This window comes from Haematobia irritans, chromosome 5 (assembly GCF_050003625.1).
Source record: "Haematobia irritans isolate KBUSLIRL chromosome 5, ASM5000362v1, whole genome shotgun sequence".
NCBI classification, from domain to species: domain Eukaryota; kingdom Metazoa; phylum Arthropoda; class Insecta; order Diptera; family Muscidae; genus Haematobia; species Haematobia irritans.
In genome coordinates this window covers 135,500,600-135,517,370 of record NC_134401.1, presented here as the reverse complement: position 1 = coordinate 135,517,370, position 16,771 = coordinate 135,500,600, and the positions used below count along the sequence as shown (strand labels likewise).

The 16,771-nt window shown below is 28.4% G+C and overlaps 2 protein-coding genes across 4 annotated transcripts in view; one reads left to right on the top strand and one right to left on the bottom strand.

The window, feature by feature from the left end:
* Strn-Mlck (Stretchin-Mlck) overlaps positions 1 to 16,771 on the bottom strand; it is a 201,305-nt gene that overhangs the window by 56,503 nt on the left and 128,031 nt on the right. For all 3 annotated transcript variants that reach the window (XM_075310984.1, XM_075310982.1, XM_075310983.1), the window contains one exon: positions 2,681 to 2,849. In XM_075310984.1, the coding sequence (XP_075167099.1) occupies positions 2,681 to 2,849 (169 nt within the window). The remainder of the gene's footprint in view (positions 1 to 2,680; positions 2,850 to 16,771) is intronic.
* Positions 710 to 2,606, top strand: LOC142239213 (uncharacterized). Its single transcript, XM_075310985.1, has 3 exons — positions 710 to 942; positions 1,016 to 1,218; positions 1,278 to 2,606. The coding sequence occupies exons 1-3, from the start codon at positions 812 to 814 to the stop codon at positions 2,300 to 2,302; spliced, it is 1,359 nt and encodes a 452-aa protein (XP_075167100.1). The 5' UTR covers positions 710 to 811; the 3' UTR covers positions 2,303 to 2,606.

Genomic DNA, 16,771 nt, shown 5'->3' with positions numbered 1-16,771 from the left:
GATTTGACCTCCGGAGCACCTTGGAAGAGCAAAATTCTTCCCATTTGGTTGAAATTTGGTACGTGATGTTAGTATAGGGTAGCCAACAACCATGCAGGAATTGGTTCCTATCAGTCCATAATAATATATAGCTCCCATATAAACCGATCCCCAGATTTAACCTCCGATGCCTTTTGGAGAAGCAAAATTCATCCGATCTGGTTGAAATTTGGTACGTGGTGGTAGTATATGATATTTAACAACCATGTGAGTTGAAATTTGTGGATGACAGTCTTTCGTAGAAGTTTCTACGCAATCCATGGTGGAGGGTACATAAGATTCGGCCTGGCCGAACTTACGGCCGTATATACTTGTTATTACTTAAAATAGATGATTAAATAAAACTAATCGAGAAAAACATTGGCGATTTTATGGGATAAATTCGAACTTAATACCAACCTTAAGACATTTTCCATCCAGATTTTGCCTTGATTTATTTTTTCATTTATATTTTTAATAATTCAACTAAAAATTAAAGATGAAAATAAAAAGATTTTCCCTTCTGTTGATTCCACAAATAAAAATTCTAATTTTTGTTTCAAGCTTATTTGCAAGACCCTCACAACTAGTAACGGCGACATTTAACAAATGTAAACGGCCACGCTCTTTTAAAATCATCTTGATTGGCAACGCCTGTACATCTTGTTTTTATTATGTAATCGATATTTTACCATCGCTACATTCATATGTCATCACTAAAAAAAATATTAGAATAGGATTTGGATACTTTTGCTATTTGTGTTAAGAGAAAACAAAAAAATCTGCAGTTAAAATGATAACAATGCACGTTGAGCTGGAACCGGGATTCCGTAAAGCAGATATTAATAGTTTGCCAACAATAAATAATCAAACTATTTTTGGATTTATAGCCAAAGTTGCTCCGGCACAACATTCACTAGCTAGGTAAGAAATGTTCAGCATTTATTTTTTAGGCAAGATTTTCCTACATGTGACTTTTTTTTCCTACATTCCAAAGACAGCAACTACAAGATGTGGATTTACGAGTCGATTATGTTCAAATTCGAAGATTGGCCGAGGTGACCGATGTGAAAGCATTGGTCTATTCTGCCTCTGCTGCTATTGTGGGTCGAGTGGAAAGCTTTATACGTGTTAGTATTAAAGTGGATACAAAAAAGCAAATTATTACAGAATCTTCATGTTTACTATGCAAAGGGAAGGGTAAGTGTCATTTTCTAATCCCTTTAGAGAAGTGGGAATTTATTGATATACTTTTGCAGAATCCTGTCCTCACATATTAGCCTTGGTATTTTGGCTCCATCGAAAAAGTACTGATACCGAAACACCTATTGTTTATGACTTTTGGGGCCACGAGACAGAATCTCTGATGGAAGAAGGACGCCACGATTCCATACGTATTCGTGACCTCTTTGCCCGTGACGAATTGCGAATGGAATGTGATATAGAAGCTTCACAAGTCACAGATGTCGAGGGTACAGCATTTTTAGAAGCTGTCCTCGATGGCTTGGAAGGCTTAGGCATAAAAGATTCGGCATTATATCGTCATTGTCGTGGTGTTGTTGAAGAATTCGAACCCATTTATATACATCACTCGCTTCTAGACAAAGCGAATAATGGCATTAGGGATGTGAATGGCTTTCTCACTTACATGGAGGAACAATGCAAACAGGGAATATTCGATCGTTTGGCATCTGTGTCAAAAGCTAGCTATAAAACTCCCCTCTGGTTAGAGACACAATATATGCGATTACGTTGCTCACTGATACATCGTATAGCCTCACGAAAAGATACCATAGAAGATGATCAAATTTTGGAAACGCTATTCGGCAAGCATCGTGATCAAAATATCGAAGAGAAGCAACAAATGAAACAGCACAAACGTTTCATATTGAAACAAACTGAAAAATTGGAAAATAAAACCTATCATGAATGTGGTCTTCTGATAAGTGAAAGTTATCCCTATATATGTGCTTCACCAGATGGTATAACCGACGATCACATTGTTGAAATTAAAGCACCAAAGACTGATGAAGAATTTGAAAAATATCTTGAAGGCCGCGAGACAATAGCTCCCAAGTATATGGCTCAAATTCAAATACAAATGTATGCTGCCAATGTGACAAAAGCCTTGTATTGCGTTTTGAGTCCTACCTTTGATACCAATGGAGCGTTGCATTATGTTTGGGTACAAGCCGATATGGAATTTGTAGCTAGTTTACTTAGTGCGGCTGAAGATTTTTGGAAAGAGGTGGTATTTCCTCGTTTGGCTAAAATTTATTTTTAGTTCTACATATCTCCAATGTATTTTAGTATTAAGCTAGTTTTTCATTTTTTTTCGTCTTTGTAAATTTATGGAATACGGAAACCCCATACATATCTGTCTTGAAGGGAGATTTTATTTTGTTGTGTAGCTCTCAACAACAGAAACTAGTTTGTCTTATTTTGTATTCTTGTAATTTTCATCTCATTAGTATATTTCACACTTTCGCAAAATACCTCCATCCATTTTTGGAATGCTAAGGAAACATAAATAAAACGTATCCAAAAAAAACCCCCACCCAAGTTTTCTGGTTTTTATAGCCAATGTATATTGAAAGTTGTTTTTCTTTTTTGTTTTATTTTGATGTGGGGTGAAAATAAAATAATTATTGCTCCTACTTACCTTTGGCAAATATTTGTAATGAGATTACAGCCTTTGTTTCGCCATGACAATTGGTGGCTATAACAGAATATGTACCGGTGAAATCTAATTTGGCATAGGGAATTTCCAAGCGATATTCTGGCCCCTCACCAATGCGACGGAAATGTGGTGCGTCTTTGTAGTATTCAGGCTGAAATAGAACGCAAATAAATAAAATGTTTTAATATGGTAGACAAATTGAAAATTCATAAATAACAAATTTGTGAAATTGTTAAAAAAGTGAATGAGAAAAAAAAACAAATGTTCATATTTCATATTCTTCTTGGTGATAGCTTGGTCCGAGAAAATTATATAGGGATTTCGAAATCGTGTGAATTTTTAGAATCTCTGAAATTTTTATTCCACTGTAACTGATAGATTTTGTTGGCATATGGTAGTCATACTAGTCAAGAAAAATTTAACAAAATATTAAGAGCATTTTACAAAAAAATCTACCAAATTAAAAAAAAAATGTTTCATGTTAATATGTTCATCAAATCAAATTTCATATCATAAGTTAAAAAAATAAATTGTGTGTCGTATTTAAGGAGATATGGCCAAAAAAATTTTTTTTTTTCATATTTTTTTTTTTGAGGATTTACATCGAAAATTTGATTTTTTGGCGGTGTCCACGAATTAACCTCTTTTGGCTTTCAAATGAAAATTTGATTTTTGGAAGATTTTCATCGAAATTTTGATATTTTGGTCCTTTTGGTTCCAGTACGCATACTTAGATATGTCTAAAATAAGTTTTCTATAAAATTTTTAATTTTTGAGGATTTCCATCGACATTTTGTAAATTCGTAAATAACAAATTTGTGAAATTGTTAAAAAAGTGAATGAGAAAAAAAAACAAATGTTCATATTTCATATTCTTCTTGGTGATAGCTTGGTCCGAGAAAATTATATAGGGATTTCGAAATCGTGTGAATTTTTAGAATCTCTGAAATTTTTATTCCACTGTAACTGATAGATTTTGTTGGCATATGGTAGTCATACTAGTCAAGAAAAATTTAACAAAATATTAAGAGCATTTTACAAAAAAATCTACCAAATTAAAAAAAAAATGTTTCATGTTAATATGTTCATCAAATCAAATTTCATATCATAAGTTAAAAAAATAAATTGTGTGTCGTATTTAAGGAGATATGGCCAAAAAAATTTTTTTTTTTCATATTTTTTTTTTTGAGGATTTACATCGAAAATTTGATTTTTTGGCGGTGTCCACGAATTAACCTCTTTTGGCTTTCAAATGAAAATTTGATTTTTGGAAGATTTTCATCGAAATTTTGATATTTTGGTCCTTTTGGTTCCAGTACGCATACTTAGATATGTCTAAAATAAGTTTTCTATAAAATTTTTAATTTTTGAGGATTTCCATCGACATTTTGATTTTTTGGGGGTTATCACGAAATAAAGTTCTTTCGGCTCTAGGGCGCCTTTGGCCAAATAAGTTTTTCATATAAAACTGTGGAGTTTTTGAGGATTTTCATCGAAATTTTGATTTTTGAGGGTGGTCACATATTAACTTCCTCTTGGCTCAAGGACGCAAATTTAAGGAGATATAGCCAAAATAAGTTTTTCATATAAAAATTTGGATTTTTCCGAGGATTTTCATCGAAATTTTGACTTTTTGGGTTGAACACCTCCTTTTGGCTCTAGGACGCTTATTTAAGGATATATTTTCAAGACAAAATAGAAAAATCAATAAAGAAATAAAAAACAATGAAAATAAAAAAAAAAAAAAAACCTTTCACCCCCGCGGGGACTTGAAGCTGTGTCAGTTGACATTTTCACTTCCATGGAAGTGCTTTTGATAAAGTTTTGCAAAATGGATAAAAAAATTATTTCTACAAAATATACACCGAAAATAAAAAACAATTTAAAACATAAAAAAAGTAAAATTTTATAAAAATATTTAATAAAAAATTCACCGCTGGTGGTGAAATTCTTTATTTCTTCACTCATACAAAGAACTTCCCGAGAAGCAGTTGTAATGTTATGCTTTGCTGCCATATTACGATCATATCACACACATTTGAATTTATGTTTCGACGCTTCGTGTTGAATGGCGTTTGTGGCTGGGTGTGCTAAGGCGTTCAGTTATGGTGCCAACAAACCCAGGTCCAACCTCTGGTCGGAGCGAAAAGGTTAGGTTAGTTGGCAGCCCGATGTATCAGGCTCACTTAGACTATTCAGTCCAATGTGATACCACATTGGTGAATTTATTTCTTATCACTGAGTGCTGCCCGATTCCATGTTAAGCACAAAGAAAAGGGACCTCCTTTTTATATCCGAATCCGAACGGCGTTCCACATTGTAGTGAAACCACTTAGAGAAGCTTTGAAACCCTCAGAAATGTCACCAGCATTACTGAGGTGAAAAACTTTTTGGTGTTCGGTCGAAGCAGGAATCGAACCCACGACCTTGTGTATGCAAGGCGGGCATGCTAACCATTGCACCGAGGTGGCTCCGCCTTTCCTTTACCCAAACCTACCATTTGGAGTACATTATTCAAATGATCAATTCAATAAGGTTTCTTTCCTTAAAATAAAGAATTTTTCACATTTTTGTTATTTTTGTAATATTTGGATAAATTTAAACAAAATCAACAAACTTCTTAATTTGGCTTTCGTTGCCCCATTACTAAGGGCAAATTTTTGATTAAAAAAATATAGTGGTTTCAATTGGTACAACTTTGTGTTAGCTATATTGTTGTTCATGATCAAAATTTCTATTAAATCGTTCAGCAATCAATTTTCGTTGCATGGTTTACGTTTCTCTTTTGTATTTGGTCATATGCAAAACCTAAAACAAAAACATTGTTTTCCTATAAGCGTTTTTATTTTTTTCATATCAAAGCAAATAATTCAAAACTTTAGTTGACAGTTTGTAAGGACAAAATCCAATGGCTGCATGGAGACGCGTTGACTTTACTATAAATAATTTCAAATGCGGTTTGTTGGTACTATAAACCATTTCATGACTCGAACAGCACGCAACAACACAACTGATTAATATAGTACACCAAAAAAAAAAAAAAAAAATCAAACCACCATGGAAAACTATGTAGGTTTATTGAAGAAAATTTTAACTAAAATAGTTTACTAATTGCAAACATACATAATACAAATTAATACTTTTTATCAAATTGAGTATTTTTTTTTTACAAATAATTCATTTTTTCTGTAGTTTAAGAAAAAAATTGGAGTTAAAAATTTTTAATAATTTCTTTAGGGCTATACATAGTTCAAGACAGATACAATTTAAGTAAAATTTACTCATTTAAAAACAAATATCAACACAATTTAAGTAAAATTGACGAATTTCTAATTTAGAAAAGTAAAATTTTTGTACTTCATTTGTATAATTTTGTTATACCCTCCACCATAGGATGGGGGTATATTAACTTTGTCATTCCGTTTGTAACACATCGAAATATTGCTCCATAAGTATATATATTGTGGGTCGTGGTGAAATTCTGAGTCGATCTGTTGAAATCACGCTAACTTCCGAACGAAACAAGCTATCGATTTGAAACTTGGCACAAGTAGTTGTTATTGATGTAGGTCGGATGGTATTGCAAATAAGCCATATCGGACCACTTTTACGTATAGCCCCCATATAAGTGTCGCTCAGATTTGGCTTGCGAAGCCTCTTGGAGAAGCAAATTTTATCCGATCCGGCTGAATCTCTAACAACCATGCAAAAATTGGTCCACATCGGTCCATAATTATATATAGCCTCCATATAAACCGATACCCAGATTTCGCGTGCGGAGCCTCTAAGAGAAGCAAATTTCATCCGATCCGGCAGAAATTTGGTACATGGTGTTAGTATATGGTCTTTAACAACCATGCAAAAATTGGTCCACATCAGTCCATAATTATATATAGCCCCCATATAAACCGATCCCCAGATTTGGCTTGCGGAGCCTGTAAAAGAAGCAAATTTCATCCGATCCGGCAGAAATTTGGTACATGGTGTTAGTATATGGTCTCTAACAACCATGCAAAAATTGGTTCACATCGGTCCATAATTATATATAGCCCACATATAAACCGATCCCCAGATTTGGCTTGCGGAGCCTGTAAAAGAAGCAAAATTCATCCGATCCGGTTGAAATTTGGTACATGGTGTTAGTATATGGTCTCTAACAACCATGCAAAAATTAGTCCACATCGGTCCATAATTATATATAGCCCACATATAAACCGATCCCCAGATTTGGCTTGCGGAGCCTCTAAGAGAAGCAAATTTCATCCGATCCGGCAGAAATTTGGTTCATGGTGTTAGTATATGGTCGTTAACAACCATGCAAAAATTGGTCCATAATTATATATAGCGCCCATATAAAACGATCCCCAGATTTGACCTCCGGAGCCTCATGGATGAGCAAAATTCACCCGATTCTCTCTATGGTCTCTAACATATCTCTTTGAATTATTTATATAACATATTTGACCATATCTCCTTGAATATACGTCCTATAGCAAAAATTATGTAGTCCATAGCGTTCAGAAGACATTTTTATACCCTCCACCATAGGATGGGGGTATATTAAATAACTTTGTCATTCCGTTTGTAACACATCGAAATATTGCTCTAAGACCCCATAAAGTATATATATTCTGGGTCGTGGTGAAATTCTGAGTCGATCTGAGCATATCCGTCCATCCGTCCGTCCGTGCGTCTGTTGAAATCACGCTAACTTCCAAACGAAACAAGCTATCGACTTGAAACTTGGCACAAGTAGTTGTTATTGATGTAGGTCGGATGGTATTGCAAATGGGCCATATCGGTTCACTTTTACGTATAGGCCCCATATAAACGGACCCCCAAATTTGGCTTGCCGATCCTCTAAGAGAAGCAAATTTCATCCGATCCGGCTGAAATTTGGTACATGGTGTTGGTATATGGTCTCTAACAACCATGCAAAAAGTGGTCCATAATTATATATAGCGCCCATATAAAACGATCCCCAAATTTGACCTCCGGAGCCTCATGGATGAGAAAAATTCACCCGATTCGGCTGAAATTTGGTACGTGGTGTTAGTATATGGTCTCTAACAACCATGCAGGAATTGGTCCATATCGATCCATAATTATATGTAGCCCCCATATATTTAAACCGATCCCCAGATTTGACCTCCGGAGCCCCTTGAAAGAGCAAAATTCACCCGACCCGGTTGAAATTTGGTACGTGGTGTTAGTATATGGTCTCAACAACCATGCAAAAATTGGTCCATACACAGAAAAAAGAAAGAAAGAAAAAAATATTTCCAATTAAAAAGTTAATTGAAGTTGAAAATTGTTTCAATTAATAAATTAATTGATAGAAATAACTTTTTAATCATGATAGAAACATTAAGTTAATTAAGTCAATGATAGAAAAATTTAAAATTTTTAATTAAAAAATTAATTGATACAATTAACTTTTTAATAAATTCGGAAGACTAATTCAGTTAAAAAAGTGATGAAACTTTTTTTTTTAATTTTTAATTAAAAATGTATTTCAAACAATCAATTGTTAATCTAAATAAAAACTCTAAATCAATTCAGAAAGTAATTTAAAATAGTTACCTTTTTTAATTAATAAATTAATATAGTTTTACAATCAACATCAATTAAATTTTTAATTGAATCAATTAAAAATTTAATTGAAATTTGCCAATGAAATCAATTAAATTTTTAATCAAGAATTTTTTCTATGCCCAATTAAAACTGTGATTGATACTCATCATCATTTCATTTTCGTGATTGAAGACATTTCAATTAAAAAATTAATTGGATCAATTAATTTCGTGATTGAATCAGAAAAAAAATTTTTTGTGTGTACCATCACGAAATTAATTGATCCAATTAATTTTTTAATTGAAATGTCTTCAATCACAGACATGATAGTATAATTAAAAATTAATTGATACTATTAATTTTTGTAATTGATTTTTGTTTCAATTAAATATTTTTTTGAATCAATTAAATTTTAATTGAATATTTTTTAGTCACTCAATTAAGACTTTAATTGGAAAAGTTTCTGTGAAATTGTTTTCTGTGTATAGAAATTTTCGTTGGCATTTTTTTTCTGAGGGTTTATTTCTCTTCCAAACCTCATGTAATCTAACACAATGTTGCACGAACGACCTAACAAACAGGTTGTAAATTTACTCACGCTCGTATCGCCATGATTCATAAAATATGATTTTATAACAGTTAATAATTTGTTTAATGTAATTTTAATGCCATATAAGAACAATTCAATAGCATCAAGTGTGCCTTTTTGTGTTTAGTATTCCGTCCGTCTGTCTGGCAGGCGCTCTAATACAGTCTAAACAGGTATTTTCATGCGTTAGAAAATGACGTCGACCCGACCCGATCGATCGTTTTTTCGTAGAGACAGCGTGTACAGTACAGTGACACAGGAGGAAATGACACAAACATACAATGACGTAATGATAAATTAGAGTTTCAAGTATTTAGTGAACAAAAATTCCCTTAGATTAGGTTATAGTACCAACCAACGGTTTCATTTTAGGCTCTATTAGATATTGTGGCGCATCATGCGCCACTAAATCAAATTGCCTATTGTTCTCTGATGTTGATGGACAAAAATTCCCTTAGGTTTTCGTTTCGCAAAAATGGGTTGCCTTGGTGTTACACTCCTTTTTCGCTCATTGTATTTTCGCCCAAATGATAGTGTCATTCCAAAGTTATTCTTAATTCGCAATATTGTGAGGGATACAGGACACGGTTGCCACAGTTGGTAGAATTGTACCAAAAATGGTATTTTTTTTACTGTTTGGTAGTTTGGTAGTATTCGGCTTGTTTTGGTGGATTTTACAAAATATTCCTCCCCAACATAGAGGTACATAATTTTCTATAGAAATATAGAAATTTTGACAAAAGTTTCTATAAAAAAAAATTTGACGAAATTTTCTATTGAAATAAAATTATGACAAAAATCTCTATAGAAATGAAGATTTGACAAAATTTTATATAAAATAACATTTTGACAAAATTTTCTATAAAAAATAAAATTTTAGAAATAAAATTTTGTCAAAATTTTCTATAGAAATAAAATTTTGTCAAAATTTTCTATAGATATAAAATGTTGCTATAATTTTCTATAGAAATAAAATTTTGACAACATTTTCTATAGAAAAAAAGATTTGACATTTTATATAAAAGTTAAATTATAAAAAATTTTGACAATAATCTTTATAGAAATAAAATTTTGACAAAATTTTCTATAAAAATAAAATTGTGACATACTTTTCTATAAAAATATAATATTGATAAAATTTTCTATAAAATAAAATTTTGCAAAATTTTTCGAAGAAATAAAATGTTGACAACATTTTCTATAGAAATAAAAATTTGATAAAATTTTAAAGGGTGGCTAAATTGTAAGGGCCGATGTTGAATATGAACCACACCTAAACGCCAAGTTTTTTCCGAATTTTATTTGACATTTTTCAATTTCTGACTTACACAGAAAAAAATATCACCAAAATATTTCCAATTAAAAAGTTAATTGAAGTTGAACATTTTTTCAATTAATAAATTAATTGATACAATTAACTTTTTAATCATGATAGAAAATTAAGTTAATTAAGTCAATGATTGAACATTTTAAAAATTTTAATTAAAAAATTAATTGATACAATTAACTTTTTAATCAAATTCGGAAGACTAATTCAGTTAAAAAAAGTGCTGATTTTTTTTAATTTTTAATGAAAAATGTATTTCAGCCAATCATTTGTTAATCCAAATAAAAACTTTAAGCCAATTCAGAAAGTAATTAAAAATAGTTACCTTTTTTAATTAATAACTTATTTGACTTTTGCAATCAACATCAATTAAATTTTTAATTGAATCAATTAAAAAATTAATTGAAATTTGCTGAAAAAAATCAATTAACTTTTTAATCAAGAATTTTTTCTATGCCCAATTAAAACTGTGATTGATACTATCATTTTCGTGATTGAAGACATTTCAATTAAAAAATTAATTGGATCAATTAATTTGGTGATTGAATCAGAAAAAAATTTTTTTGTGTGTACTCAATTTGAACTATGAACGTCGTGAATGGGCAGAATGGTTCCAAGAAATAGCAACAGTGGATGATCAATTATCGAAGAAAATCATTTTCAGTGATGAGGCACATTTTCACCTCTGTGGATTCGTCAATAAACAGAATTGCCGCATTTGGGCGAATGAGAATCCAAGAGTGATTGTCGAAAAACCAATGCACCCACAAAGAGACTGTTTGGTGCGGTTTATGGGCTGGCGTCATCATCGGGCCGCATTTTTTCCAAAATGAGGCCGGTCAGGCAGTTACTGTGAATGGTGTTCGCTATCGTGAGATGATAACGAACTTTTTATGGCCCGAATTGAAAGATATGGATGTGGACGATATGTGGTTTCAGCAGGACGGTGCCACTTGCCACCAAGATTATGTGATTTGGCACCGTTGGACTTTTTTCTCTGTGTTATTATTTGAAGAAAAGGTGTACGTCGATCAGCCAGCAACAATTCAAGAGCTAAAGGATGAGATAATTCGGCACATTAACGACATAGAACCTCCATTATGCCTCAGCGTCATCGAAAATTTGGACCATCGGATGAAGGTGTGCCACCGATGTCGCAGCGCCCATTTGGCCGATATTTTGTTCCATACATAATTGAGTAATACCAATATATCATAATAAAATAAAATTACAATAATTTCCTAAATAGTTTGTGTTTTATTCAAAATCAACATCGGCCCTTGACATTTTAACCACCCTTTATATAGAAATAAAATTTTGATATTTTATATAAAAATAAAATTTTAACAAAAATCTCTATAGAAATGAAGATTTGACAAAATTTTCTATAGAAATAAAATGTTATAAAATTTTCTATAGAAATAAAATTTTCACAAAATTTTCTATAGAATTAAAAATTGTGAGAAAATTTTTAATAAAAATAAAATTGTGAGAAAATTTTCAATAAAAATAAAATTTTCACAAAATTGTCTATCAAAATAAAATTTTCACAAAATTTTCTATAAAAATAAAATTTTCACAAAATTTTCTATAAAAATAAAATTTTGAAAAAATGTTCTATAGAAATAAAATTTTGACAACATTTTCTACAGAAATAAAATGTTGACAAAATTTTCTATAAAAATAAAATTTTGAACAATTTTTCTACAGAAATAGAATGTTGACAAAATTTTCTATAGACAACATCTTCTATAAAAAAAAATTGTGACAAACTTTTCTATAGAAATAAAATTTTGACAAAATTTTCTATAAAAATAAAACGGTGACAAACTTTTCTATAAAAATATAATATTGGCAAAATTTTCAATAAAAATAAAATTTTGACATTTTCTATAAAACTAAAATTAAAAAAAAAAATTTTATAGAAATAATATTTTGAAAAAATTTTCTACAGAAATAAAATGTTGACAAAATTTTCTATAGAAATAAAATTTTGCCAAAATTTTCTATAGAAATAAAATGTTTACAACATTTTCTATAGAAATAAAGATTTGACAAAATTTTATGTATAAATAAAATTTTGACAAAAATCTCTATAGAAATAAAGATTTGACTAAATTTTCTATAAAAATAAAACTTTTTGAAAAAATTTACTATAAAAATAAAATTTTGATAAAATTTGCTATAGAAATAAAATTTTGAAAAAATTTTCTATGGAAATAAAATTTTGAAAAAATTTTCTATAGAAATAAAATTTTGACAAAATTTTCTATAAAAATAAAATTTTCACACAATTTTCTATAGAAATAAAATGTTGACAACATTTTCTGTAGAAATAAAGATTTGACAAAATTGTTAAGTTTTATATAAAAATAAAATTTTGAAAAAATTTTCTATAAAATAAAATTTGGACAAAATTTTCTATAGAAATAAAATGTTGATAAAATTTTCTATAGAAATAAAATTTTTACAAAGTTTTCTATAGAACTAAAATGTTAACAAAATTTTCTATAGAAATAATGATTTGACAAAATTTTTAAATTTTATATAAAAATAAAATTTTGACAAAATTTTCTATAAAAATAAAATTTTGACAAAATTTTCTATAAAAATAAAATTTTGACAAAATTTTCTATAAAAATAAAATTTTGACAAAATTTTCTATAAAAATAAAATTTTGACAAAATTTTCTATAAAAATAAAATTTTGAAAAAATTTTGTATAGAAATAAAATTTTGACAAAATTTTCTATAAAAATAAAATTTTCACACAATTTTCTATAGAAATAAAATGTTGACAACATTTTCTATAGAAATAAAGATTTGACAAAATTGTTAAGTTTTATATAAAAATAAAATTTTGAAAAAATTTTCTATAAAATAAAATTTGGACAAAATTTTCTATAGAAATAAAATGTTGATAAAATTTTCTATAGAAATAAAATTTTTACAAAGTTTTCTATAGAACTAAAATGTTAACAAAATTTTCTATAGAAATAATGATTTGACAAAATTTTTAAATTTTATATAAAAATAAAATTTTGACAAAATTTTCTATAAAAATAAAATTTTGACAAAATTTTCTATAAAAATAAAATTTTGACAAAATTTTCTATAAAAATAAAATTTTGACAAAATTTTCTATAAAAATAAAATTTTGACAAAATTTTCTATAAAAATAAAATTTTGACAAAATTTTCTATAAAAATAAAATTTTGAAAAAATTTTGTATAGAAATAAAATTTTGACAAAATTTTCTACAAAAATCAAATGTTGAAAAAATTTTCTATAGAAATAAGATTTTGACAAAATTTTCTATAGAAGTAAAATGTTGACAACATTTTCTATAGAAATAAAGATTTTACAAAATTTTATATATGAATAAAATTTTGACAAAAATCTCTATAGAAATGAAGATTTGACTAAATTTTCTATAGAAATAAATCTTTTTGACAAAATTTTCTATAAAAATAAAATTTTGAAAACATTTTCTATAGAAATAAAATGTTGATAAAATTTTCTATAGAAATAAAATTTTGACAAAATTTTCTATAAAAACAAAATTTTGAAAAAATGTCTATAGAAATAAAATGTTGACAAAATTTTCTATAAAAATAAAATTTTGAAAAAATTTTCTATAGAAATAAAATGTTGACAAAATTTTCTATAGAAATAAAATTTTGACAAAATTTTCTATAGAAATAAAATGTTGAAAACATTTTCTATAGAAATAAAGACTTGACAAAATTGTATATATAAATAAAATTTTGGCATTTTATATAAAAATAAAATGAAGATTTGACAAAATTTTCTATAAAAAATAAAATTTTGACAAAATTTGATATAAAATAAAATTTTGAAAAAATTTTCTATAAAAATAAAATTTTGAGAAAATTTTCTATAGAAATAAAATTTTGACAAAATTTTCTATAAAAACAAAATTTTGAAAAAATTTTCTGTAAAAATAAAATTTTGCCAAAATTTTCTATAAAAATAAAATTTTGAAAAAAAATTCTATAGAAATAAAATTTTGAAAAAAAATTCTATAGAAATAAAATTTTGACAAAATTTTCGATAAAAATAAAATTTTGACAAAATTTTCGATAAAAATAAAATTTTGACAAAATTTTCTATAGAAATAAAATTTTGACCAAATTTACTATAGAAATAAAAGTTTGAGAATATTTACATTAGAAATAAGATTAGGACTAAAATTTCTATAGAAAAAAAAATTGATAAAATAATTTCTTTTTGTTTGTTAGTTTTTTGTAAAATTTGCTCCAAATTTTGGTAGATTATTTTTGGCTCTAAAATCTATGACAGTGTCCTTCATATTTTACAACCAATTTTGAGAATGTTGCACCTTTTTTCTCCAATCGAAATGGCCATAAAGTAGCACAAAATCTTTAAGATAAATTCGATTTTTGTGAAAAATATCGTTGAAATTGGATTTTTATTGAGAATTCTGTTTAAATTTGAATTTATATAAAATAATCAATATTAACTTCAAACTTGTAAATATACATATTTTTTTTTTTATTTGTAAAAGTATATACCCATCATGAAACCCCTATTTACATCAACATAAATGAACAAAAAACGAAACTAAATAAATCTAAGCAACGAGAAAACGAAGAAAAAAACAAATAAATTAACAACGTCTGTAGATTTTTGTCTATGATCTTTTGTTTGCTGCGACTGCTTGTTTTGTCATTAATTCGATTTTCCTTTTTTGATCGAAATGACATTGATCGCTCTGAAATTCGCATGTACATTTTAATTGTTTATAGTATAATATTCTTAACATATATGCTTAAATAGTTTTATAATTGGTGTTTTTTGATATGCACGCTCCATTGTTCGAAATTCAATAAGCACCGAAAATATTCATTCATATGAATACCATATACCCTCTCCGCCATAGGGGATATATTAAAATTGCTGTTAAGTTTGTACCTGGTCAAAACAATTGCCATATACGTATATATGCGTGTGTTTACTGGATAGTAAATAGAACTTAACGTTTAATATGGATTAAAGGATGAGGAAAACGGTCTTGTACTCATGCAAAAAGGTAATGGTGAGAAAGTAGCCTATTACGCCTACTACGTGGTATAAAAGTCTACAAACAGACTAAATATTCTAAAAGATTTTTAGTCGCCTTGTATATTTCAAAGTGGAATTGAAGTGGATATCGGAACTTGGGTGTATAACTTTTTTTAATCACTGTTTGGTTTTATTAAAAAATTGATTGTTTCACATACATTTTTAATTAAAAATTAAAGAAAAACATAATTTTTTAACGGACACAGAAAAAAAATTCACGAACATTTTTCCATTTAAAATCTTGAGTTTTATAAAAATATTCAATTAAAAATTTAATTGATTGAAATTTTTTTTAATTGAAACAAAAGTCAATTACAAAAATTAATAGTATCAAATAATTTTTTAATTGACTTTCAATTATTTTTTTTAAGTGATACTATCATTTCTGTAATTGAAGGCAATTAAATAATTAATTGGATCAATTAATTTCGTGATTAAATAAGAAAAATAAATTTTGTGTGAATTTTTGAGTTTAGTCTTCCCAGTTTGATTAGTTGTATCAAACAAAATTTTAATTGAAAATTTAAAAATGTCAATCATTGACTTAATAATTCTAGTTTGATTAAAAGGTTAATACACAAAAAAAAGCTTCTGATTCAATCACGAAATTAATTGATACAATTAATTTTTTAATTGAAATGTCTTCAAGCACAGAAATGATAGTATCAATTAAAAATTAATTGACAGTCAATTAAAATATTAATAGATCCAATTAAAAATTAATTGATACTATTAATTTGTGTGATTGATTTTTGTTTCAATAAAAATAAATTTTTAAATCAATTAAATTTTTCATTGAGTATTTTTTAAAACTCAATTAAGATTTTAATTGGAAAAATTTTCGTGATTTTTGTTTCTGTGTATAAATTATTTTTATACCCTGCGCCACACTGTGGAACAGGGTATTATAAGTTAGTACATATGTTTGTAACACCCAGAAGGAGACGAGATAGACACATGGTGTCTTTGGCAATAATGCTCAGGGTAGGTCCCTGAGTCGATATAACCATGTCCGTCTGTCCGTCCGTTCGTCTGTCTGTGAACACATTTTTGTGATCAAAGTCTAGGTCGCAATTTAAGTCCAATAGCCTTCAAATTTGGCACATGTTCCTAATTTGGATCAGAATAGAACCCTATTGATTTTGGAAGAAATCGGTTCAGATTTAGATATAGCTCCCATATATATCTTTCGCCCGATATGCACTAATATGGACCCAGTAGCCAGAGTTTTATACCGATTTGCTTGAAATTTTGTACAAACATAACACTTAGTCGTATAGTCAAGTGTGCAAAATTTGATTGAAATCGGTTCAGATTTAGATATAGCTCCCATATATATCTTTCGCCCGATATGGACTAATATGGTCCTAAAAGCCAACGTTTTGGCCCAATTTGGTTGAAATTTTGCACAGGGAGTAGATTTAGCATTGTAGCTATGCGTGCCAAATTTGGTTGAAATCGATTCAGATTTAGATATA